The 26,754-nt window shown below is 46.5% G+C and overlaps 2 protein-coding genes across 9 annotated transcripts in view; both read right to left on the bottom strand.

Annotated features, from left to right (window-relative positions):
• Positions 1 to 1,458: 1,458 nt before the first annotated feature.
• Sec13 (SEC13 homolog, nuclear pore and COPII coat complex component) lies at positions 1,459 to 17,460 on the bottom strand. Its single transcript, XM_057782925.1, has 9 exons — positions 17,328 to 17,460; positions 14,456 to 14,500; positions 12,111 to 12,226; positions 10,725 to 10,876; positions 10,052 to 10,185; positions 3,946 to 4,079; positions 3,499 to 3,622; positions 2,716 to 2,862; positions 1,459 to 1,859 (listed from the first exon to the last, which is right to left on the bottom strand). The coding sequence occupies exons 1-9, from the start codon at positions 17,328 to 17,330 to the stop codon at positions 1,746 to 1,748; spliced, it is 969 nt and encodes a 322-aa protein (XP_057638908.1). The 5' UTR covers positions 17,331 to 17,460; the 3' UTR covers positions 1,459 to 1,745.
• A 4,863-nt stretch (positions 17,461 to 22,323) lies between these two features.
• Positions 22,324 to 26,754, bottom strand: part of Atp2b2 (ATPase plasma membrane Ca2+ transporting 2) — a 327,316-nt gene continuing 322,885 nt past the window's right edge. For 5 of the 8 annotated variants that reach the window (XM_057792733.1, XM_057792742.1, XM_057792682.1 and 2 more), the window contains one exon: positions 22,324 to 25,445. In XM_057792733.1, the coding sequence (XP_057648716.1) occupies positions 25,134 to 25,445 (312 nt within the window). In that variant the 3' untranslated portion in view covers positions 22,324 to 25,133. The remainder of the gene's footprint in view (positions 25,446 to 26,754) is intronic. The other 3 variants (XM_057792708.1, XM_057792725.1, XM_057792716.1) reach the window with 2 other exon arrangements.

Below are 26,754 nucleotides of genomic sequence, written 5' to 3'. Positions count from 1 at the left end.
CACATAGTGAAACTGCTACACATTGCTTTGGGCTTTGTCAAAGGCTGTTTGGCTTCAAGAACAAACCTTAATCTGGGCATGGTGGTATAGGTCTTTAATCCCAGTACCCACCAAGTAGAGGCAGGAGGCTGCGTTCAAGGCCATCCTCAGCTATGTATCTATCCAGCTCCAGAACAGCCTGGACTAGAGAGACCCCAATTCAAAATGAAAGAAAGCAAACCATAATTGAAAGGATACTGACAAAGTGTAATAGCTGGGTGTTTGAGGCAGGATTGTAATATGTAGCTTTACCTGCCCTGGAATTCACTATTGCAGATATGGTTGGCCTTGAATTTGTGGCAATTCTTCTGCCTCTGCCTATCAAGTGTTGGCCTTACAAGTGTGCCCACCAATCACCTTTCTTGGAAATTTCGCCACTGTAATACTATGAATGTGTTCCATCGACTCCCTTCTTGTGTGGACACCAGGGATTGAACTATTGCTCTCGGTCACATAGAGCTATCCTTCCAATCCTAAACTCTTACGGTCATAATTTCACTTATTGCAGCCCCTACCAAGTGATCCTCAGAGGCATAAGCTACAAAGAGCCCCTGGCTGCTATGTGATGTGTTGTATTCTGTTTCTCTGAGAGCATCAAGCAGCATAGGAAGCCAGGTTTGTCCTTAAGCCGACAGACTCCCATGCATTCTCTATGAGCTGAGCAGCATAAGAAAGGTCCTTTTCAGCCTTTTTCTCATATGTATCATAGAAGAAAGGAACTGCGTTTTTCATGCAGTTTCCAAAGGGCTAGGGCTCTATGGAGTGACTTGGGAGGCTGTGTGGGCAGGTACTGGCATCTCCTCACTTCAGTTCCACTCCTTAACATGTTTTGGCAAAACAACAGGCTTGGCTTATAAAAAGTAAAAGGATAGATGGCAGGTGGGGGCCCTGCAGTTCTGAGGTGACTGGCTAAAGCAGCTGCCTTGGTGTCCATGTAAAGGTTTGCCGCGAGCACACACTGTGGCTGAGGAATAACAACACCCCCTCTAGCTCTGCAGTGGGTAAGTTTGGGGTGAGGTGGGCTAAACTCTAATCCTGGCTTTCTCCTTAGCAAGTGAGTAGGTCTGTCTCCTCTGCCATACTGCTTACCTGAAATACAGTGTGAAGGCCTACCTAAAGCACCTGGTTCAGGTGAGGCTCAAGGTTAACTAGGACTAGAACTATGGTTTCCCAACATAGTTTTATGTTTGAATGCTCTGCGTTAACATTCCTTGTCTGACAAATGGTTGATCACCTCTCTGCATGTGTTAGCATCTCATACCCATTCTTCAGGGCAGAAGCCATCAATCCCATCCCATGGAGTAAATGTACCCAGAAGGGCTGCCCTGCAGGCCCGGCCTGGATCATGACTTACACAGGTGCTCATAGTAGCCCAATTTGGGCAGATACACTGTGTGGGGTGACACAGTAAAGTTTCTATGCAATATGATTTTATTAGCTTTGAAACAGCTTGAACCAAAAGATAGTTAAAAATGGCCAAAAATATTTAAAAATAATAGTCATTTGTTCCTGACATGAATACTTTCAGCTGGACATTAAGTTACCAAACATGGAATCCCAGTAAGGCAGGTGAGCACCCAGTGTTCCATCTGTGGGCACTCCTGGGTGTGGAATCTTGGTAGCATCGGGACCCTTCTTCCCAGTTGTCTGGATGTTGTTCTAGAATAGGCAGTCCTGGAAACAAGAAGACCAGGCCGCCTGTGTTGTCACTGCTCATTCTGTTGGCCCTCTGTGATGGAGGCGGACACGGCACCCTGGCCCTTGTTGACATCGCTGATGCACACCCACTGTCCATCTACCGACTCTTTCCATAAGGTCACCTGCAAGTTAGTGCACAAAGTCACAGGTCTGCACCTGTTTCTGCTGCTCTCCAGCCTCACCCTAAATGTGGACAGAGAGGCTGTGGGAAGACATTCATCTCCCACCACACTTGCTCAAAATGCAGGGAAGAACTAAGTCATACTAGAGAGCACAGTAGGGATAGCCACATGGGATGCTGCTCTAACTGAGTGACAGTGAGAGGGAAGATGTGGCTGAGAGCAGGTCAGGGTCGGACTGCCTGTGTCACCAAGTTTAACAGCACAAGTTAGAAAGACACAACTGTTACATGAGGTGTCATTGCAGATAGCTGAAAAGGTTTGTCCCTGGAGAAAAGCTGCGTTACTGCTCTCTGACAAGTAAAATGCCTTAGGAATACCAATTTAAACACTAGGTCTTGACTCTGGTAGACAGACGTAAAGCTATCCTTTGAGATGAGGCCTACAAATCTGTTCTGGAACTGCTGCAGAGCAGAATAGGCTACGGCAGGTATAGAACAATGTATGTTTCTTTATTCATACTCTTAGCAACGAACAACGTTGTTTATGTATTAGTTTTCAAAAGGGAAGCCATTATGCTAAATGAAATAAGTTAGTCACAAAAGGACCTAAAGAGTGGGTAGTGAAGGGAGCTGATTCTTAGGAAAAAGGAACCTTGACATCCCGGACATCTCAGTGCTCTCCTTGCAGAGCTCGGGCTATACTGTAGCTATGCAACCCCTACACAAGTCACCTCCTTTTCTGTGTACTATGAGATGTAATTCAGATCCACCTCTGACTAGGTGGGACCTACTATACATATCAGCAAGTGAAAAACCATTATAGCCTATATGTTTGCTGCCCAGGAAATGGGGTATACCTTATTGTCTCCACCTGACACGGCCAGGATGTTTGCTGTGATGGACCAGCTCACGTGCCACACAACATCATTGAACTTGTGCAGGAGTTTGGGTGACCACATATTGCCTGAGGCATCATCGCAGGTCCAGATAAACACTCGACCGTCCTAGGGATCGAGACATCAGGAGATGTAGAAATAAGCATTCTCCCCAGGGAGAGCCACCTGGATCTGCAGACAGGGAGCTGAACAATCTACTCCAGTGTCCTGTTTCTGATTTGTTTACCCCGAGCACATCTCACAATAGATCAGGGGTTCTGGGTTCTGTGGTTTCATGGAGGAACAGACCATTGCTATGGATGTTTTTCTCCCTGCTTGGCTAGTCTTTCTTATCCGAACAGGGACAGCCATCTTTTAAACCAAGCTTAGAGCCAGGTAATGGACGATTGAACAAACAAGAACAACCAACTTCCAATAAAACATTCTACTGGGCCTAAAGGCCTTGCCCCTTAGCTTTCATCTCAGTGGTGACAGGAAATAAGCAGTAGTGTGGTCCAGGAAGGGTGACTGGGTACATGAACACAAGGCACCATGTTTGGGCATAGAGTCGGGAGGGACCTGAACTTGGCTCTAAGCTTGGCACTACTTCTCAAGCTACTTCTGACCCATCTCGCTATACACTGGCCTTACCTGGTCTGTGCCTGGTCTGAAGATGCCTGCTGCCCTCCCTCCCCCTTCTCATGGAATTTCCCTCTGTTGACATTGGAAGGAATCAGGGCTGAGGATATGTGGGGTGTGGCAGACCTGAGAGCAGCTGGCAATGGTGCTGGTAGGCAGGCCAATGGAGGGGGCCCAGGCAACGTCTCGAACCCAGTCGCTGTGTGCCTCTAGCTTCTGCTCCTCCTTCCATTGGCCGTCTTCCTCCTCCCTAGAGGAAACCAGAGTAGGGTGGAGAGCTTACCTTTCATGTTTTCTTCAATGAGAATAACGAGTGGAATTCTACTTAGCTCACTAAACTGCCCATTAAGTCCCCAGGAAATGCCCTTTCCTCCATAGTTCCAAAGTTTGGGGAATACTAAAAGTGCTCAGAAAAAGAAAAAAGGTGTTTGTTTTAAAAAACATGTCCTAACATACTGAAAACAGTATACTGTTACTGATAGGAAGAAAGGTGACCTTGGTTGTAGAGTGGCTGAACAATGACAGGCAGAGTAGAAGTGCCCCTCTGGGGAGACCGCCGCATAACTCACTGACCTCCAGAGCTTGATGAGGTTGTCACAACCACCTGATGCAAACTTCTTGATGTAATTGGGCTTCTGCCCTGATGGTTGGTCTATGAGGCTTCCAGGCACAACAGCAGGGGCCCAACTGACAGCGTTACAGCCAATCTGCAGATGGAACCCGTGGTGAGGCTGCACTCATGCACATCAGGGAGAAAGGACCCTATGGACTCCTGGGGGGTTTCCCTCTACTTGTCAGGACTTGGGAGTACGGCACACAATGTGATGAACAAGAGTTAGGCTGACAAGTTATTGTCATACCAACATGGGAGGGCAGGATAAGGGGCCATGAGACAAGCAGATTCCTTAAGATCACTAGCCAACTATTAGCCAAATCCATACACTTGAGATTCAGTAAGAGATCCTGTCTTGAGGGAGGAGGGTCATCTGTCTATCCGTTGCTTTCATTGGTTAATTAATAAAGAAACTGCTTGACCCTTTGATAGGACAGAAAATTAGGTAGGTGGAGTAAACAGAACAGAATGCTGGGAGAAAGAAGGCAGTGAGCCAGACGCTATAGCTCTCCTCTCCAAGATGGACGCAGGTTAAGAGTCTTCCTGGTAAGCCACCACCTCGTGGTGCTATACTCATTATTAGAAATGGGTTAATCAAGATGTGAGAATTAGCCAGTAAGAGGCTAGAGCTAATGGGCCAAGCAGTGTTTAAAAGAATACAGTTTCTGTGTAATTATTTTGGGTAAAGCTAGCCAGTGGCCAGGAGCCCTCCCGGGTGGCAGGAAGCAGCCCACCGCTCCTACTACACTGTCTCAAAAAATAAAATGTGAAGAGCAACAAAGAGACTCCTGATGCCAATCCTGGGCCTATATGTAAACCTGAACATACCCATATTACTAACAAGACACATACTGGGTTATCCTTAAAGGTAAACTATGAGACCAGCTGATTTCTCAGCAAGACTCCTAAGGGCCAGGAGGACATAGAGTGGTGTTTTAAGTCCTCCAAGAAAATAACAGACTACAGTGCAGACTCAAAGGAGAAATGAAGAGCTTCTGCTAAGAGCATAATCCAAGGGAACTTGGTCACAAGACTAGCCTTATGAATGAATGGTGGGAAAAAAGTCCTGTACTAGAGGGAGAGGAATGATTACACTCAGCACATGGAAGAGTAAATCCCAGTAGAAAAGTACACATGCAAATGAGAAACAGCAAAACCAAAACATTAATATACAGATGAACTACAGAAGGCACCATTATAGAGGAGTCAAAACAACCAGATGACCAAATAATGACTTTTCATGGTAACTTTGATCATGGCTTACATAATTAATTTCTTTTTTGTTGTTTGTTTGGTGGCAGGGTCCTAGCTATGTAGCTTAGGCTGGCCTTGAGCTTCTCTCCTTCCTCCTCAGTTTCCCAATGTAAATTATCTCAAGTCACAGACTAGGGCTGGGAAGATGGTTCAGTAGTAAAGTGCTTGCCACAAAGAATAGAAACCTGAAGCCAACATGGTGGTGCACATCTTTAATCGCAACACTTGAGAGTCAGAGGCAGGTGGATCTTATTTTGAAGCCAGCCTGGTCTACAGTGTGAGTTCCAGGACAGCCAGGACTACACAGAGAAACCCTGTCTTAAAAAACCAAAACCAAACAATAAAACAGGCATGATGATGTGCATCTGCACACTTAAAGCACTAGGCTAGGGGTCAGACAGGAGAATCCCTCATACTCACTGGCTAGTTTGCAGCTTTAGGTTCAGTGAGAGACTATCTCAAAAATACAGTGGACGGTGGTAGAGGAAGACATCTGATACTGGCCTCCTGCCTTCACACGTATATGAAATGCACACACGCATATACTACATTACACAAACACAAAGCAATGGACTTAGAACAAGAACCAACAATATGCTGGATGTAACTCACCTCAGCAGCAGAGACAAACACATTAAAAATGAAAGGCTGAGAAACCAAGCAAAACAGAACCGAAACCAGGCAGTAACAGTACTTGTCAAAACAGACTTTACAAAGACTCGCTGTTTTGCAGACAAAACTGTATGATAACAATGAATGTCACATGATCAATTGATACAAAGATAATGATAGTCAATATAAATGCACTGAGTTTAAGAGAATGCAGTTGTGAGACAAATATTAGAGAGAGCGCCTCAGATAATACAGTGTTGGCAAATTCAAAAGTCTGAAATAATAAATTGCATATTTCAAATAGAAAATAGAAGTCAAAGCAAGAGAAACTGCAGAGATTATACAAACACATGAAGACTATAATGACTGATCTTCACTATCAATTTGATGGATTGCCTAGGAAGCAAACAAGTGGGTATGTCTGTGAGGAACATTTCCAGAACATTCAACTGAATGTAGGTAGCACCACCCCAAGGGTTTAGGATCCTGGACTGATAAAAAAGAGGAAGTGAGCAGGTGTCCTCTGCTTCCTGACTGTGGATACACTGTGACAAACTGTCTCTCCAGTTGTCTCTTGCTGCTATGCCTTTCCCTGTCATGACAGGCTAGCACCAGACTGTAAGCCAAAATAACCTTTCCTTTCTTGAGTTGCTTTGGCCAGGGATTTTGCTACAGCATGGAGAAATGTTATTAATATAGAGACTATAAAGAGTTTTGAACAATAAGTCATTAAAGAAATTAAGTGGAAAATGAGAAAAATTTTGGGAGAGAGTTTTCTGTGTAGCCCTAGCTGTCCTGGAACTCACTCTGTAGACCAGGCTGGCCTCAAATTTGGAGATCCACCTGCCACCTACTGAGTACTGGAATTAAAGCATGAGTTACCACCGCCTGGCTTGAGAAAATTTCTTAAATAAATGTAAATGGAAACATGCTAAAAGCATACAAAGTTTAACTAGCACACATAGATGGAAGAAATAGTAAAAGCAGTACAGAAGAGGAAACTTTACAATATTGAGACCCTACATCCAGACAAAACACAACTCTAGTTTCAGGGGAACCAATGCCTTATGGTCTCCAAAGACAATGTATTCACTTATATGTGTATACACACACTAAAATGAATCTTTAAAAGAAAAATAGAGCTCAACCTAATGATGCTTCCCAAGGTGTTAGAAAAGTAAAACAAAACAAAACAAAAAACCAAACAAACAAAAAAACATGATAAATATAAGGAAAGAAAAAGATCAGTGCAAACTGGGTGGTGGTAGCTATACCTTGAATCCCAGCACTAGGAAGGCAGAGGCAGGGGAATCTCTGAGTTCGAGGCCAGCCTGGTCTACAGAGGGAGTTCTAGGACAGCCAGGGCTATGCAAAGAAAACCTGATTAAAAGAATAAAGAGTAAGACCAGAGCAGAAAAGAAAAATGAAACTGAGCCAGTCTTGTATAAATGAATACAGTTGCCTTGTAGAGTGCCCTCAACAAGCAAATAGATGGCACGTTGCTCAAAGGAGTAAGAAACCTCTGCTTCCTTGACAGACAACTGACAAATCTTAAGAGAAGAGATTAAATGAATACTTGACCAGTCCAACTTCAGCACCAGTCTCAAAAGTAGAGGCTCCATCTGACCCCTTCTTCCATGTGGCAGACTCCAGTCTTAGGGCTACAGAAAGAAGCTGCTGCAATACCTAATATTTTATTCTTTGTCCATACTGTTGACTTTGACTATTTTTTATTCCTCTTTTTACATTTATCCAATTTTATTTAAACATTTCTTGTAAATTTTTTACAAATCTGTTGCTCTTCTCTCTCCCTTTCCCTATTATTCATCACTATTTTTCATTTTTTTTTTTTTGTTTTTTTTTTTGTTTTTGTTTTTCGAGACAGGGTTTCTCTGTGGCTTTGGAGTCTGTCCTGGAACTAGCTCTGTAGACCAGGCTGGTCTCGAACTCACAGAGATCCGCCTGCCTCTGCCTCCCGAGTGCTGGGATTAAAGACGTGTGCCACCATCGCCCGGCTTTTCATTGTTTTATTGCATGCATGTGCCATGGCACATGTGTGGAGATCAAAGTACAAAGACCCCACTACTCACCAAACCAAAAGACACTAAAATGGTTGAAATGTCAGATAAAGAATCCAAATCTACTTGGACATGAATAAGAAAGTCAGCAACACTGAAAAGAGACTTTGCAATACAGATAAGAGATTCTGTAAGGAAACACAGTTTTGAAAAAAAACAAATGGTAGAAATAAAATAACAAAATATAAAAATATAAAAACAGTGGAAAGCATCATTAGTAGACCAGCTCAAATAGACACCAATAAAGAAAAATTAAGTGTAACCACAACTTTCATAAGTTCTGGGACATGAGTAAGAGATTAAATCTAAGAGTTCATGGGGTAGGAGGAGTTAAGATCAAAACTAAAGACAGTAAAACACTATCCAATGTAATCACAGCAAAGAAGTTTACTAATTTCAAAAAAAGCAATGGACTCAAGTGTAAGATACATTTAAACTACCAACAGGAATGATCACAGAAGAAACTTTCCATGACTAGGGAAAATGCCAAGTCTATTTAAACATTTAAAGCTGTACAAGGACTAGGGGATGGCTTAGTGGATAAGAGCACTTGTGTGAAAGATCCAAATAATTCAATCAACAAAGGCAGATAAACTGAGCAGTTCTCAGAATAATCAGTGTAAATGCCAATAATACATGAAATAATGTTTCTTAAGAAATATAAATTAAAGCACAATGACTCCACCTCTCCTTAGGCAAAGCAGCCATCAAGAAAACAGCAGCAAACTCCAGGGTGGATGAGCTGGAGAAAGAACCCTTACACAGTGCTAGCAGCGATGTGAGGGTAGCGGGGTGTATGTAAATTAGTGCAGCCACTACAGGAAAGAACTCCAAGAGGAGCCTGCTCTACTACTTCTGGGTATACACCTAAGGACTCTGAGCCAGCACAGCACAGGAGTAACTCCGCCATCAGCCTTTATTGCTGCACTATTCATAGCAGCTAAGAACTGGAGCCAGCCCTGTGCACACCACCAGAGAAACTGATCAAAGAAAACGGGGCCTAGATACACAATGGAGCTTCATTCCACCACGGAAGAATGAAATTATTTCACTTGCAGGAAAATGAGTGGAACTAGAGATCATCATCTTCAGTGAAATAAGCCTGACTCAGACAACTATCACATTTCTTTCATATGTGGAATACAGACATCAAACAAACAAGCAAACAACCCAAGACAGCTCCGCAGTGGTGGTACCTTTAATCCCAGCACAAAGTTCAAGGCCAGCCTGGTCTATGAGAGCTAGTTCCAGGACAGCCAGGGCTACACAGAGAAACCCTGTCTGAAAGACTAACCAAACAAACAAAATCTCTAGGACATAACAGACAGGGTACTATTTGGGAAGAGGAAGTAGCCCACTGGGAGAAGACAGGGTAATAGAAGGTGAATATGACCAAACTACATGGTGTGCGTGTCTGAAAATGTCCAAACGTGGAGCTCTACACAATGAATACACACTGACAGGAGAAGCAGAGAGGTGAACGTGGAATTGCCAGATGATCTAGCAGATATATACCTAAGGGTATTAGAGATATGAAAACACCCATAACCGTTCACAGCAATATTTACTAATAAAACCTGAAAATGCCCACGATCTGACAGGAAAATGAATGAGGGTTTAACAGACAAACCCTGAAAATGAATATTTGCTAGTTTGTTCTATCATGTACAAGTGTTTTTTAGAATTACAAGATATCCATTTATGGGCTCAAGAAATTTGAATTTCCATTTTCCACAATGCTTTCTGGACTGTTTCAACCTTAAGGCCCAAGAACTAGAAAGCACAGGGAACTAGATCTCTAGGCCATTCTTGGAAACACCACTGAATTCCGGGGTCCCCAATGCATGTCAGCCTGAGGCTTCTGTAGCAAGGTGGCAGCTGGTGTGCCCTCACACTTCTATCCCCAGCCTGGGGCTTCCTAGGAAAGGCCAGGGCCACCTCTGCCTTGGACTGAGAAGGCTGATGCAGCTGCTGTTCCTCAGAGTAAAGAGGTCCAGCAATATCTAACCTATAGCCCCTCCCAGGCACTGCTCAGCAGGGACACTCAGCCTCCTCCTGGGAGCACAGAAGACAGCACAGCATGCTCTCTCTCCTCCATGCAAAAGGCAGGGGCTGGACTCACCGTGTGAGCGTTGTTAATCTTCTTCACTTCCCACTGGCCTTCCCCTGTATAGGTCAGCAGGGAGATGGCCCCGTCGGAGCTCCCACAGGCCAAAATCAGGCCATAGTCGTGAGGGGCCCAGCATACAGAGTTCACTGTGAAAGGAGGCATAGTGCGCAGGCTTACATCATACACTATTATTTTGCTAAATTCTTAGAAAAACCACAAGGATTGCCGGTGGCCAGTTAACATTTGGCCAAATTAAGGAAAATTTACAGCACTTCCTAAGCCTGCCTTCACAAAACAAGGAGATTCAAGAATATGTTGGGAAGCTTCACTGTTTTTTTTGGGTTTATTCTTATTTCATGTGCATTGTCTGCATGTATGTGTATATGAGGGTGTTGGATCCACTGGAATTGAATTACAGACAGCTGCGAACTGCCATGTGGGTGCTGGGTATTGAACCCGGGTCCTCTGGAAGACCAGCCTGTGCTCTTAACCACTGAGCCATTGCCCCAGTCCCCACTGTTCTCAATAAACCTTTCTCTGGACTGACCTCAGCTGTGGACAGACTAGTGGAAAAGCCAACCAGTTTACAAAGGATGAACAAGAGCAAGGGAAGGGAGCCTGGGACGAGACCAGAACCTAGGCCCTTCCCGCCCACAGGCCCCTGCTCACTGCTAACTCTACATACCCGAGGAGTCGTGTCCCGAGTGCTCATGAGTCTTCTCCCAAGTGCCGTTTTCCTCCTTCCAGATAATGACTTTCCGGTCGTAGGAACAGGAAGCCAGGATGTTGCCATACATGGGGTGGGCCCAGGCTACCTGCCATACTGGCCCTTCATGTCTGCAAGGGAGGGAGTCAGGATGCTCAGAGGGTCAGGGGATTCACAGTGCTACCTCCCCCTGGAGAGACAACAGAATGTTCCCATGGTCTTAGTTTTTTGAAACAGGGTCTCACATTATATACTCTGGTTAGCCTTGAGCTTGTGATCCTTCCAATGCTAGGAAAAAGGTATGTGCCACCATACCTAAATTTGGTCTGCATTCTATTAAGTTTAAAATAAAAATTTCATATCTTGGAATTAGTTACTAAAATACCAAACTGCCTCTCTGCCAAAACCCAAGTAACAAGTGGCAAGTCTAACAATCTACAATTTCAAAGTCTCAGGCAGCTACATGTAAGATGAAAATACATTTGACTTTTCTTGGTGACAAAGTGACAAGGACTATAACCATTTCTGGAGTTTCCAGCCTACATCCAAATAGAAATGGTAAATTCAGAGTCATGCAAACAAATGTAATTGTTTTCCTTATCCCAGTTCACCAATCCCTGGGATTCTACTTCCGGAGCCCTTGCAGACCCAGGTACCCCAGGTTAGGAACCCACACTATGAGAAAGGCTCTGATGGAAAGCAGAGAGGTGACCATGAAAATGAGCCAAGACCTCGAGGGCTAGGGAGAGAGAAGAGCAGACATCTGACAAATACTCCCTAGCCATCTGCCATGGACAAACAGCACAACAGAATGGATAAAATTTGTCTTATGGGCCCAGCAGGTAAAGCACTTGCTGTGTAAGCCTGAACATCTGAGTTCAGTTCCCAGTACCCAAGGAAAGGTAGAGGAGAGAATTCCACAAAGTTGTTCTCTGACTGCCACATGTGAGTCTGCACAGGTGCCCCAAGCAGGTTTATCTCGTGATCATACTTACCAAATGACACTTCAGGTCAAATGGCTAAATATGTGCGGGATGGCAGTCATGTTCATTGCTTCTGAACATGGCAGTGGTTGCCCTTATCAAAGATCTACTGAGGACGAGCCCTGGATGGAGGCAGGATTAGCCCATCTGGGATTAAGCAGAGGAGGGATCCAAGACACAAAGTGCCTCATCTGCCAGGTCTCCTAGTGGTGGAGCTAAGGCTCATACCTGCATCTCTGCTAAGGGCACAGGGGTCTGGGCTCTTAGCATCCTCATTGCTGAATGCACTCTGGAACTGCTCTGAATTCGTGCTTTCATCCTTCCTCCCAGGTCCAATGATCCAGCTATCACCAAGACCGTCTCCAGGCTTGTTGACACTTACCCTCTGAGGTCTGCGATGAGGATCTGCCCTCCGTTTCGCACATCAAAGATTTTGACGGACCTGTCCGAGGAGCAGGTTGCTAGGCGGGTGCCATAATAGTCCATCTGGGCATCATGCTGCAAGGGAGGACAACTGGGGAAGCCTGCAGGATGGGTGGTGAAGCCCCAGCCAGGCCTAGTATAGACCAGAATCTACCCAAACTCCTATCTGTGCATCATGTTGCAAGGGGAGGGCAGCAGAGGAAGACTGTAGGAACTAATCAGCCTGAATCAGTCAGGGCCTGGTATACACCAGAATCTACTCAAACAATCTCAAAGAATCATCACCTCATGGACAAGAAGCTAGAATGTTGGTATTATCAATTCTCTGCCAGACAGCGTCCTACAGGAAGGGACCAAACAAGCCATACTGGGCTGGTTGTTCTGGACCCTTCATGCACTTCTTCCAATCCTGTGCTGTGAGTGGGTACAGGAAGAAAAACTGACTTCACTGTCCTGATCACAGGCTCCATGGGCTATTGGGGAAGACATCTTGAGGCTCAGCCTAGCCCCAGACCCCAAAGCTACTGACTGAGAGCAGGCCTCAGACTACTCCAGGCCCTGTGCAGCACTCTCTGAGGTACTGTGGGCCTGGATACAGGGTTCCATACAGATGTGTGTCCTCTCACTGCACCAGTCCCTAGCAGTGTGTCTAGGACTCCAGATTCCACACCCATGGGAACAATGTCTGAAGTGTCATTGCTACTGCTGCTCAAAATCAACTTTGACACCGACTGGACACAGGCTGGCTGCTGTTGGACAGAAACAGTATTAATTAAATAACTGCTTGGCCCATTAGCTCTAGCTTCTTATTGGCTAACTCCTACATCTTAATTTAAGCCATCTCCATTAATCTGTGCATCACCACAAGGTCGTGACCTACCAGCAAAGCTTCAGCACAACTGTCTCTGTTGGTGGCTCCAAGGCTCTCTGACTCCGCCTCCTTTCTCCCAGCATTCAGTTTAGTTTTCCCCTCCTTCCTAAGTTCTGCCCTATCAACAGGCCAAGGCAGTTCCTTTATTCACCAGTGGTATTCATAGCATAGAAAGGGGAATCTCACATCAGGCTGTTGCCCCAGTTCTGGGCCTATTTCTGCAGCATGTATGGTCTCCTTCAACACTAGTTCTCTGTTGGCGGGCTCACCTATCCAAGTGGTGCTGCTTTCCTATTTGTCCCACCCTGCAGATTTCAGCAACAGGCAGCAGTTATATCAAAAAGGTGCTATATAGAATTTAACATTCCTTTGTCACCTCCCTATTCAAGGACAACGGTTTCTCTGAAAGGTCATCTTTTACTGTGTTAGGCCTTGCTCTCCTGGTAGGCAGGCTGCAGGTCCATTTCAAAGCCCTTCTCAGCAGAGTTCTATCATACTTGGAAGGAGGGCACAGTACCTGGGGTGGGAATTCTATCTCCTTAGCTTATCTGTTGTACAACCTTTGAAAATTTGGCTTATTTCTTTAACTTTCAGTTTCCATAGCTTTCAAAGGGGCTAAGGAGTGCACTGGCTTCAAGGGTCCTTGCAGATTTATCAAGGCACTGAATGATAAGTACTTGGGGTCTGATGACAGACTTCGTGAGCACACAAATATTTCCAATGACTATACCCTGGGAGGAAACCAAGACACTGGCAAGGCTGTCTAGATTGGATCTTATTGCCCTTGGGCCCATGCCAGCTCCAGCCATGTGGTTTCACAGTTAGACTGCTCAAAGCAAAATGCACAATTTTGCATCAGAACCCCAAGACAAGTACCAGTGGTCAGGCTGGGAGGCTGAGACCACCTGGCCTGGGCCCTGCTCCAAGGCTGCCTGCGTTGTTTGGCTGCAGGAAGCAGGCTGAGTTTTTCTGTCCGAGACATTCACCTCTGGACCTTCCCCAGCAGCACTACATGACTTCACGCCCAAGGGCCTGCTGTGACCTACTCTCTGGGCTAAGACAGAAAAGCCCATCTGTCTCTGTTCTAGGCTTTTGCTGTGACTGCCACTTGACTTCCCATTCTCCATCACTGAACCCCCCGTTCCATGAAGCTGAGAAGTGGCCTTAGGAAAGAGAAAGGTAGAAAGATGATTGTCAACCTCTGCCCCCAACTTGGCCTTACTCTCAGTACGAAGACTGAAGGGCCTGAGCTGCACAACAGAACATTTCTCACAGCGAAGACAAGCCACTGTCAAAGTCTTGCCAACCCAGAGGTCATGTGGGAGAACGATTAAACCCTGGAGGCTGTGGGCTGCTGGGAACTACTACACAGTTGAACCCCCAGAGAGGAGAATGCCCCTGTCCAGGCCCAGAAGGGATGAGTGGATACTTACAATCATGTCCTCATGAGAGGTGTCCACGGTGTTAATTACTGATACCTAGAACCAAAGACAATCTGTGACGTCACTGGCAGCCACTACAACAATCATCTCATTAAAGCATCAACTGTTCCTAAGGTTCTTAGGGGCGTCTGTGCTTATTCCATAAATATTTTCTTTTTATTTCTTTCGAGATTGACTCTCATTATGTAATTCAGGCTGGCCTTGAACTTAGTAACCTCTTGCCCCAGCCTCCCAAATGCCAGAATATATGTGCATTTCCAGCTAAGGGCCTTCTTCTTCTTCTTTTTTTTTTCTTTTGGTTTTTTCGAGACAAGGTTTCTCTGTAGCTTTGGTTCCTGTCCTGGAACTAGCTCATGTAGACCAGGCTGGCCTCGAACTCACAGAGATCCGCTTGCCTCTGCCCCCCACCCTTCCCCACCGAGTGCAGGGATTAAAGGTGTGCACCACCACTGCCCAGTTAAGGACCTTCTTTGAATTGAGTATTGTAGGCTGACAGGAGTGTGAATGGCTGTTCTAGCCTCAGAGAAGCTCATGTAAATAACCTGCCAGGAGCCAGATCAGCCACACCATGGTTTGTGTGGGTAGGGGGAACCCAGATGAGGGGATATACAGCTGCCTTAAGTGATGAGAACCAGAGAGAAGATATAATCCAAGTAGAAAAGGATCCCATGGTCAAAGATAGTCTGAGAACTTGGGTCACTGAGCCTGGAGCACAGGCCTGGCAGCTCTCAAAGGTGAGGTGAGACCAAGAAGGATCAAAGTTCACATTCCCTTTCTGCACCGCAGAGCTTCTGATGGCCCAGAAAGTTTCAGACCAGGACTTTAGTTGCTTCTGAGGCTACTCTCTAGCCTGCCTACTATGCACTGTGACAGGCCTGCCTAGATTCACCTTAGTGGGACTGAGGTTTGATTGTAGAGGCAGGAAACAGCCATGATGGCCATCAGTGTTTTCCCCATTTGTTTTTAAATCAGTCTCTCTTGATCCCCAACTAGCTAGACGCTTACATATACAAAAGCCCTGGACAGTTACAGTACTTTATGCTCCTTCTCTGGGGGAGAATGTAGGCTCCAACTATCTGTAGATTTTACATATTCTCTATCTGTCTTAATACATAGTTCTAGCCGACCTGGAACTCACTATGTAGACCAGGCTGTCCACAGACTCTGAGATTCACCTGCGTCTGCCTCCTGAGTGCTGGGACTTAAGGCACATGACATCATATCCCTCAGCTTTGAATCTCTTCAAAATTATTTAAGACAATGTTTTACAGACAGAAGGAACTCAGTAACTATCCACTGAAGTAATAAATGAACAAAAATACACATTTTGTTTTTTTTGGCTCAGCAACTATTTAATTCTTGGAAGAGAAAAGGGGACTTTTCCATTTGAGATTGGCATTTCTCACCATTTCCTACATCCTTTTCCAGGGCAAACCTCACAGTTACCAAGTCTGACACTTCACGGCAGGGTGTTGTGGTGCTGGACCATAACACTCCAGAAACTCAGGAAGGTGGAACAAGAATTCTAGGCTAGCTAGCCCGGGCTACTTTTCAGAAAGGTAGGCCTTGGGAGAGCATGGTAGCAAGGCATTCAGAAGGCACACACTGAGTAAGTACAGGTTTTCTTGACAATTCCAAGTGCTCTAAAAAGTGCACTCGAAGGTCTGCAAAGACTAGAGGAGGAAGCACTGCACCTGCCTGCAGATGCTAACGTTTCCCCATGAGCATCAGGAGGCACCAGGAGCAGTCAGTTATAACCAACAGAAAGACTAAACAAGAGTCAGTGAAGAGAAGAGAAAAGCCTTGCCAAAGCCACACTGTTGGGAATAAACCCTAGCTACTAACCTACTAACACTCAGCATACAGTCCAGGCTACCAGGGACAGAAACACCCCCGGCCCCCGCTGCGCCTCACAACACACATTAGTATAAGGTGGGCGGTGTGCTCAAGAATCCCCACAATCCAGGCTGGCTGAGGGAAAAGTAACTTGACACCGGTGAGCCAAAGGACCTTGGGTGTTTCTTTCTGACCATTCTCACCCAGCAGTCATGGGCTGTGATTCACACTTTGGGAAGCTCTTGGAGCACTCAACACTTAGGGGGTTACTGGAACACAGTCAGAAACAGCAATCAAAACACTTCAGCTCATCAGAACCACACCAGGTACACGTTTAGAATGAGCTCAAGGACCAGCTTAAGAGTCTCCAACTCAGCAACAGAGGGGCCAAAGGGCGACAGAAAAGGGAGGTAGCTCCCTGTGCCACTGTGCCAATCAGGTCTAAGACTTCCAGCGGCTGGTTCTCATTCATTCACGCAGTGACTCAGGGGGCAGTGGAGATACACTGCAGATACCAAAGAAGTTAATAAAATCCGAGACGATGCCCTAGACTAGCTAGGCCTCCCACCCATTTCCCGAAGGGTTATCACACCCGGGAGCCCTGTGTCTAAGCAACTGATCCCGCCACTACTTCTGCTGAGGTAGTAGGTGGCAGGACCGAATGCTTAGGAGGATTTGGATCTCAGCTTTGCCCCTGCCCAGCTCAAGTGTTGACGACAGCAGCACTGGCTTCGCAGGCTACCTGTGGGAGGAAATGTGAGCGACAGTGGGAACGTACTAAGGGCTCCGTAGACAGCAGCTCCTCTGATAACTTTGGCTTTTTTTTTTTTCCAATTACGAAGGACAAGATACGAGATTGGCAGGAGGTGCCACAGTAGCCCGGGCCTCTGAGTTCCGGAAGGCCTGGCGGCCTTGTCATAGCTCCCACTCTGAAACCCGCAGAGGCAGGACACGCAAACTTTGAGGAAGTAAAAGGGGGGCTGGACAGCCCGAAGGTCACGACTGCCGCCGGGACCGCAACACTTACCATAGCTGTGGCAGCGGCGACTCACGGCCTCGGACGTGGCAGCACTGAACGCTTCACTTCCGGTGCCGGCCCGCAGCCGACAGGCCTCCATCTAGGAGCTTCCGGTCAGCAACACAGTCGACTTACACAAAGGTTCCGCCGCTTCTGGAACCAGCACCCCGTCTACCTCCCTCCGCTCCGTGAGAGTCTGGTTGCTACGGCGACCCTAATCACGGGATTTTATAATAGTGTCACTTGCAGATTTTTTTTTTTTACCTGGACCAGGCTTTCCTGGTTCCTGAGATGTATAAATGAAATGACCAGTGATTACAACTTCACCCTCCTTTTCTGTGGGTTCTGGATCCATCTGGCTTTTATCACGAACGTTGTACAGGTTAATCTCGCGAGTAGACTGGGCTAGTGTTTTATTATGTTTCCTAGAGGACGGCTCTGCTATAGGGCTGATGACTTCAGAGACCCCAAACTTCTAGAGGGATCCCCTGGGATCCTATGAGTCTGGTCCATGAGGAATCCTGGAAGTCCTGTCGGGACCCCCAACTCCCCAGTGTCTCCAACTGTTAGTGCACCAACTTTCTTCACGGACAGCAAACCAAAGTTTCTAATCCCAGGGACTCTGACTGCTCCAAGAGAGGGCAACTTGAGACCCCTCCCCCCAACCTCTTGCCCCTAGCTTTTTGGTTTTCTTTTCTTTTTTTTTCTTTTCTTTCTTTCTTTCCTTCTTTTCTTTTCTTTCTTTTCTTCTTGGTTTTTTTTTTTTTTTTTTTTTTTTTTTTTTTTTTTTTGGTTTTTTGAGACAGGATTTCTCTGTAGCTTTGGAGCCTGTCCTGGAACTAACTCTTGTAGACCAGGTTGGCCTGGAACTCACAGAGATCTGCCTGTCTCTGCCTCCCAGTGCTGGGATTAAATGAGTGCGCCACCACGCTTAGCTCAGTTTTTCGTTTTTTCGTTTTCTACACAAACACTGCAAGGAGCATGCTGAGCCACAGCACAGCTCCTCAGAAACATATGGTCCCATACGCCCACCCACTGCAGATCTCAAGAAGCTAAGTGGTTCAGGGTGGAACCTCCACCCAACTCCTACCTCCACCCCAGCTAAATCAAAATCCCTTCTGGTCCTATGTTGAAACTGGGATTAAAAACCCTGGCTGGAGATAGCTACCAGCAAGATGCCAAAGCACAAGGAGTAAGAAGAGGTTTTGGGGAGGGCTAGGAGAGTGGCAGCCTCATATCCCTGCTCTCCCACCTCAGTGCCTTTGAGACCTTTCTTCTCCTCCAGGGAGAAGTTATCACAGGGATATGAAGAGGCAGTACTTGTGGTAAAACAGAAAACAGACTTGAGGGACCAACTTAGGTTTCTCTAAGGCACAGGCCCCTCTGTAGCTGCACTTCTAGTCCTTCAATCAATAAGGCCAAGTTAGTTTTCTCGGAGCCTTACATTTCTCCAGTGAAAATGTTAACAACAGGCACCTTAAGTGTAAATATAATGCATGAGGTGTCATTGTTATTGAGGGTATTTCCTGGTATAAATTCTGAAGCTGAAGACATTGAGGATCTCGGATAAGCGACAGCAAATGAAGACACATGCAGGTAGACCAGAAGACATGGTGTCTTAAAATTTTAATGTGCCAACTCTGGCTAAAGATGGAAACTATCAGAACTTTATCTCCTACTTCTGAGGGCCCATTCTTGGCCTCTTGGAGCAGCTGTCTCCTTCTCTGTTACGTGGGAAGCACAGGACAAGTGCCTCTTCAAGGACAAGTGCCTCTTCAAGGACAAGTGCCTCTTCAAGGACAAGTGTCTCTTCTCTTGGGACCAGCAATGTTTCATTTTGATTTTGTGAAGATTCGCATATCTGTGAGATATCCTGGAATGGGATCCAAGTCTGATTACAAACACATGCATTTTATATACTCTTACACACACAGCCAGACTTTATATATATGGTTTTTCTAGACAGGGTTTCTCTGTGTAGCTTTGGAACCTGTCCTGGAACTCGCTCTGTAGACCAGACTGGCCTTGGAACTCACAGAGATCTGCCTGTCTCTGTCTCCTGAGTGCTGGGATTAAAAGTGTGCCCCAACCACCACCCGACCATATTTTTAATAATTTTGTGCCCAAAGCAAACTTTGGTGGTGTGGGATTTCCTGCTTGTGGCATCATGTTGGCACTCAGAAAGTTTTAGATTTGCGGATTCAGGATGCTCAGCCTATAATACCTACTCTGAAAGTTGATTTTGGATTAAATTAACCTTGGGACTGAAACAGTGGTCAGAATTAGATGAGGCCACTGATATTTTATCTCAGGGCCAGTTCAGCTTGGGAAGAGCTGGGATTTTGTGTGTATAAATTGATATTTGTTTCTCAGTCTGGCATATTTTCTTTCCTGTGAGAGGTTTGCCAAATTCAGTTTACTGGTGAGGGTGTGCTGGTTAGGCGTTTCTGTTTGTTTATTTTGTTGTCGTTGTTTTGGTTTTGCCAACTTGACAAATGGGAATTTCATTAAGTTGCATTCATCCAATTGGCCCATAGGCACGTCTGTTGGGGTATTTTCTTGATTAATGACTGATGTGGGAGGGCCCAGTCCTCTGTGGTTGGCACCAACCCTAGGTAGGTGGTTCTGGAAAGTATAAGACAGCAGGCCATGAGGAGCAAGCCAGTGAGCAGCTCTCCTCCATGGTCTCTGCTTCAGTTCCTGTCTCTGGATTCCCACCCTGCTTGAGTTCCTGCCTTGACTTCCTTCAGTGAGAGACTATGATTGGATAGTAAGATAGACACGTCCTTTCCTCCTCAAGTTTCTTTTGGCCATCATGTTTTGTCCCATCAATAGAACGCAAACTGAAACCCTAGGGTACTAGGCTGCCCTGTGCTTCCCTCATCACTAGGAGATGCCGCCTATAATCTGTGCCCACGCTTTTCACCTTCCTCCGGTTTATCCCAGACCACAGTCAGGCCATTCACAGCCTCCTCCAATTGTTCCCTTCACCTCCCTGATACTCTGAGTGATTCTTCTTTTCTTCCTGAGACCCCCTTTTCCCAAGTCTCTTTTTGAGATGGATTAATGATTAATGACAGGTCCCTCAAATGGTAGAGCTCAACGGTATAATCTAGGGCAAAATGTTGTTCCCAACCAGAGACTCAACTTCCCCAAGTCCAAATCCATTGAAAATGGGGACCCAGCTGTCCTGCGGAAAAAGGCCTTGGGATGGTTACCATGCCTGCGTTTCCACGTGTGCATTTATTGTTATTGCTTAGTATAGTGTTGAAAAGGCAGACAAATCCCGTTAGTTACAAAGAGCACAAGCCAGAGATACAGAGAAATAAAGAGTGTACAATAAGAGCACAGTCACTTCCCAGCCCCGATTGTCCCAGAGTCCCCCAGAGCCCAGGCAGCTGTGGAAGCTGGAGGCGGCACCATTCCCTCGCTACTCTGTTATAAAAGATGTGCACACGAGAGTTAGCAAAGTGTGGTGACCCCCGAGAGGAAGGGCCCTGGAGGGAGAGCACCACAGACATTACAAAACAGACCGAGGGCCTGCAAGGTGGCCCCAAGTAGCCTCAAACCTTTTGTTTTGGGAGGAGAGGATGATGGTAGCTGCCCAGGGCCTAGGGTCCCATGTCTTGGGTGAGTTGTATCTATATATTAAATCAGAGGGCTTCATTTGGACCTTTGAAAATATTTGGAGATGCCTAACGTCTCACTGGGGCCTTGGTGCTTCAAGAAGTATCCTTGCTCCTAGGGTTCTCTAAGGGTGAGGTTTCAGATACTCGAACAGGAGAGAGGTGGGTGGAAGGCTCGTCAGTGTGTGGTTTAGTTAGCAGCCTCCTATAGTTACAGCAAGCAGGGAGGGGACCAATGGTGCCAAGATATCCAGACAAGACATGTTTGTATCCCAAAGGTGCTAAAACTTTGAATTAATAAGAGGTGACCCTCAAGTAACCAAAATAAAATAACCGAAAGCCAGTTTAGAAAAGGTAGACAGGAACTGTCCCCCAGCAGAATGGCTCTGGTTGATGCTGAATGTTCTTAGTACAGGGTCTGGGAGAGGTCCCCCTTTCCTGTCCAGGCAAGGGGCACATGGGGACCTACCCTGGCACAACCCCAGGAGGTGACTTGTTGGGTGGAGCTTGGTAGCCTCTCCTAAAAATTCCAGAGCTTAGGGGATAGGTAAGTTGAGGGCTTCCCAGGATTCAGGATGCTGTTTTGTCTGTCCTGATGGGACAGTGATTGCAATGGGGGTCGGGGGTAGGGGGTACATAGAGTAACAGGGCCCAGTGTGAGGGGTAAGAAAAGGGCAGAAGGAAGAGGATCTGACAAAGTTTTAACGTCTCCTCGCAACAGATGTGAGGGGAGATATGTGCAGAGGGACAAGGACTCACTCCCTGCTACATACAAAAATATTTGCGAGGGGCAATAATTAAAACACGTGGCCAGAGGGGACAGCAGATGAGGGGACAAATGAGGAACTCCAGAATTGAGTTTAAGCCTATATAAGACATCAGGAGTGGCAAAGGTGGCTTTTCAACAGGCATGGGGACACAGTGGCTCTTTATTAACCAGAGGAGCCAGGATAGGGTGGGTTCCGACTTGGGAGTAGTCAGTGCCATATCCACTTTCAAAAGGAGGGCATCCTCCTCCAGTGGGCTCTGTGCTGTGGTTGGGATGAGGCTGGGAGTGAAGGGTGGGCGGAGAAATGGGGGTTGCTCCTGAGTCCTGGAAACTGTGAGTGGCAAGTTGAGTCTTCCTACCCTCCTCCATAGAGAGGCGACTCTGGGGTATCCAGAGCCACAGTGCAGGGGCCTCACGTGTTGTTCCTCATCTATCTGGGGGGATGGGGAGTTGATGCACTTAGTCCCGACAGGAAAGAAGGGGGCAGTTCCCACACTAGAAAAGAGTAGGTTTTCTATGTTCTGTTTGATTGTTTTTTTAAATACCATAGACACACCGGAAACACATGTGTGAGTCAGAAGATTCAGCCGTGGAAAGCATAGCCATTGCATAGTATTAAATGAGCAGAGACGGTGAATTCTTTATTTACAATTATTGTCTAGATAAAAAAATTCATAAAAACAGATGAATGGTCATAAATTATTGACCCCCTAATGGGGTGAACTGCCAAACGTACCCCATGCTGCTAGATATAGGACGCTGAAGTGCAAGCTTTGTGTACTACAGTGGGTTCTGATAAACCAACCATCTCCTGTGTAGGTGTATGCGTGTGTGGATGACTGAGGGTGAGCGTGAGGGTGAAGGGCATAGAGCTGCCCCTCATTCCTGACACCGGGAAGCTGATGCTAATGTTGGGCCTCCTTGTTACTTTCCTCTGCTCCCTGTTGGAGAAACTGGCTCTACTCTGAGAACCTCTTCCTGCTTGCCCTTGAGGCCTGGCTGCGAAGCCCAAGGACCCTGGTGGCATGGAATGAGGTCACAGAGGCATGACTGAATGGAGGGCAGGATGAAAAATGTGACAAAGGAGTCCCCCCTTAAAAAAAAAACAACCAAACAACAATAACAACGACAAACTCCAAACCAAAAATCTATCCTGTTCCAAGGCTGCCCCAGATTTCCTTTCCCTCCTTGGAGGGGTACTGTGGGCTGGCTCTGATGGTGTCTGTATGGAATCCAGCAGTACATCTAGGGCTGGTCCACCATTGCTGGAGAGGCAGCTCTCTCTCCTGGAAACACTCAGATTCCTTCAAGACATTCTTCCTGACAGAAAGATTGTGGCCAGGTGGGATGGGCGAACTTTGAACCCCAAACCAAAACTCAAGTTTTTTCCACAGCCATCCAGACGTGGGCCCTCCCAGCTGACTATGGCTCTTTTCCCAAGTGGCTGTCATCTTGTTTAGTGAAGAGGTCTCTGGGCCTGGAGGAGGGCTGGGGGCCAGACTGAGGAGCGAGGAGCAATTGTGGGAAGGTGGGGTGAAGGATGGCGTTCACAAGTGAGACGGGAAGTGTTTGGTTTCACTCGAAGCACGGGACATCATCGATCATGGTATTCAAAATGTCTTTTGCACTGTACAAGTTTATGGAAAAAGATTGTATGCTGAAAAGTCTCAAAGCAAACTTTGTATTAAATACAAAAGTTCTTTTATGAAAAAAAGCTGAGACCCACAAAGTGCTTAGCAGTTAAGAGGCCGACAGACAAGCTCTTATTGAGTGGGACTACTAGTGCTGTTATTGTTGGGGAGGGAATAGCCACCTTTTCTCACCTGTGATATGGGAAGATATCAGAATGGCTTTCTGTCTGGGAAAGCAGGGCTTGCTGTTAAAAGGCTACAGTATATATTGTGACTACAGGAAGACAATTTGGTTTAAAAATCACACTGAATACATCTCAATGTACACATCATAAGGTTCATTCGGATCTAAATAGTGCAGAGAAAAAAGGCTATTCTTCAAAAAGAAAAAAACAAAAGCAGCAAGCCGTACCGACCCTCATCCAGTATGTCGGCAGTGCCTATGCTGCCATATATAAGGAAAGAAATGTTTAAATTACTAACTAAAAAAAAAATCAACACAATAGCATTTGTAATATGTGAACACTACCTCGAGTCACAGACAGCGCCAAAGACAACTCAGTTCTGAAATGCTCTCTGTAAACTCAAGCGAGTTTCATTGAGAGAAAAGCCTTCTACCGGTGCACTACAGACGCTGGCGTCTCGGACCTGGATGGTCGGGCGTGTGGCAAACCCGGGAAGCCTTCTCTCCTCTTCTCCCTCGTCTACGGTGGAGCGTGTTGCTTAGCTCCTCAGGATGGATCCTTGGGAGCCATTGGCTTTCTGCCTGAGCTTCCCACAGTAGTGACGTTATTGAACGGAAATAGCAGGCAAAAATCAGAGCATGGCTATTGTAAATCTTCAAGGATGCAATCCAGGGGGATGTGTCTGTTGGGCCGAGCTGTTCATAAGCATCTTAGCCACCAGTGTCCTTAAACCACACAAATATCCAAAGACGTTATCTACAGGTTTGTAAACAAATTACATTCTTCTTTTAGGACATAAGTTAAAATAGAGCAATTTAAGCAGAAACAAGGCAACATGCCGGCAAAGGAACTTTATATATCCATGTATATATATATATGTATATATATAATATCTACTTATCTATATACACGTATACAGTCTCCAAGAAGTATACGTTGATATAGATACAAAGAAACGGATATAACCTCATGAGTGTCCATGGAGTTCTTGGGTTCCATTGGTGCAAACCTACTCTGTGATTTCAAAAAGTTATTAAATTAATCTAGACATCTGAGACCATGCTGGGCAAGCATTTGAAACCTCACAGACCAGTGAACTGAATGAACAGCAGTCTGTTTGCAGTTCCCGCCTAAGAAAACAAACAAAAACATCCCCTCCCCAACCCTCCAAGAACCAAATGAGAGAGGGGACTGAAAGTGTCCAGGTACATTCATGCTGGGGACGTAGTGGCTGGCGGGTGCATGGCTGGTCCGTGTCTGGTGTCTGGGTTGGAGCCTGGAAGGGCTCTTTTTTTTTTTTTTAAATAATTAATTAGTTAATTAATTATTATTATTTTTTGAAAAACAAAAGCAAAACAAAACCCACGCCACTCTCTGCTCCAGATGACCCCAGGGCAACCCTGCCCATGACCTAGGAGTGAAAAAGAGTTCAAACAGCATGGCAGCCAGAGAAAGGGTCTGTGGGTGGAACCGGGTTCTCTTTCTGCTGTGTGTGTTCTGCCCAGTGCTCCTTGCTGCATCGGGGAGTCGGTGCCTGGAAGGGTGTGCGCCCGGAGGCGGATGGCGGCAGGTCCATGAGGGTGGCCAGGCGACAGGGGCCTCAGCTAAAGCGACGTCTCCAGGCTGTGGATGGGGCTCCCTGGACTTGAAGAGGTAGCTGATTTGCTCGTGTCGGTCGTCAGGTTGATCCCGCTGTCGATGGCGCTGTTGTTCTTGTTGAGCGAGGACGGCGGGCTCGAGTTCTGCTTGAGCGCGGCATCTTCTTCCAGGTCGGTGTCATCGATGAGGGGTATGTGAGGCTGGGAATCTTCGATCCGGAATTCAGGATGAGCCATGAAGTTATGGATGGAGGTTCGAGACTCGGGTTTTTCTAACCCTTCATAGAGAGAGCTACGGAACGCCTTCACGACGCGGATCTGCAAGGGAAACACAAGGGTCAGGAGTTGGCTGGGCGCTCCCTGGGACTTGGAGGAGGGCTGGGGGAAGGGAGGGCACACGGGCGGCTGGGATCCACAGTCGCTGGTATTATGAGCATCGATGGGGATGGATGGTAGAGGGCTTGGGGGTTGCATCCATGAGTTGGTTTTTAAGTGGCTTTGGTTTGGGTCAGAACTATGGTATTAGTGGGGACTGTAGTAAGCACCATCACGGAGATGCTTGGGTAGTTGTAAACGGGAGCATGGTCCACTCCGAAGGGCACCGGACCTAGTGAGAGACTGAGCCTTGTTAATGTCACAGCAGAGTTTGACCATGCAGGGGGTGGGGGTTGAGGGTGGTGGTGGGGGAGTAGGAAAGAGTCTATTTGTTAAAAAAAGTGAATCTTCAAAAACCACACACAGTTAAGAAACCAAACCACATGGAACAGGTTACAGGTCACACAGAGAAGGAACAGGAAGGAGAGACAATCGGATGAGGTGGGATGAGAAGACACACGAGGGCCAAACAGAGAAGGGGACATGAAGCTGAGGCAGCAGAGCAAAGCAAAGCCAGGGAAGGCTTTCTGAGGTGCAGGGCTGCGGCAGCCAGGAAGCACAGAGGAGCGCACACAGGACGCTGGGGGCAGGGAGCATGCCACAGGGGTCAGGGGCCACACGCACACACACTGACACACAGCTACACTTGGAAGCCTGCACAATGTGAACAAAGTTGTTTGTGCCCAGCGCCTCTTTCCTTCATGCATTTGGGAGGTAAACACTCGAGTATGGGCTCAAAGCCCTGGCCAGCCATTGCAGATTGCTAAGGGGCGCCCGTGTTGCCTGGAGTTTGAGATTTATTGCTTTGTTTGTGTTCTGAAGACACAAAACCAAAAAGAAAAAAAAAAAAGAAAGAGAAAAATCTCCATAAACCAAAAGACACAGTCCGGAAGTGGACAGCCAACTCTCAGATTCCCTTCAGGTTTTGGGAAGTGGGGTAGGGTAAGGAGGTTTGGCACTGCACCATAGTGGGTAAGCCAGGAACTTCAGGTGCCCAGGCCTTTATTCTCTCCTCTGAAAAATGGGAGGAGCCTGGCCTCTGGTCTCCAAAGCTACAAAGAGCCCCGGATTTGGATCAGGAAGGACCAGGTGGAAGTCCTGGCTTGGCCATTCCTCATTCTTTAGCGGTAAAGAGCCACAGAATGTATCTGGTTGTGTTCTAAATTGCCTTACAGGGTGCAGAAGGACAGTAATATGTTTTGTGTCTCAAGGGACTTATGGGACTTGGAAAAAAGATGTCTCCTGCTCTCTT

Source organism: Chionomys nivalis, chromosome 1, assembly GCF_950005125.1.
Source record: "Chionomys nivalis chromosome 1, mChiNiv1.1, whole genome shotgun sequence".
NCBI classification, from domain to species: domain Eukaryota; kingdom Metazoa; phylum Chordata; class Mammalia; order Rodentia; family Cricetidae; genus Chionomys; species Chionomys nivalis.
This window is presented reverse-complemented; position numbering and strand designations above follow the sequence as displayed.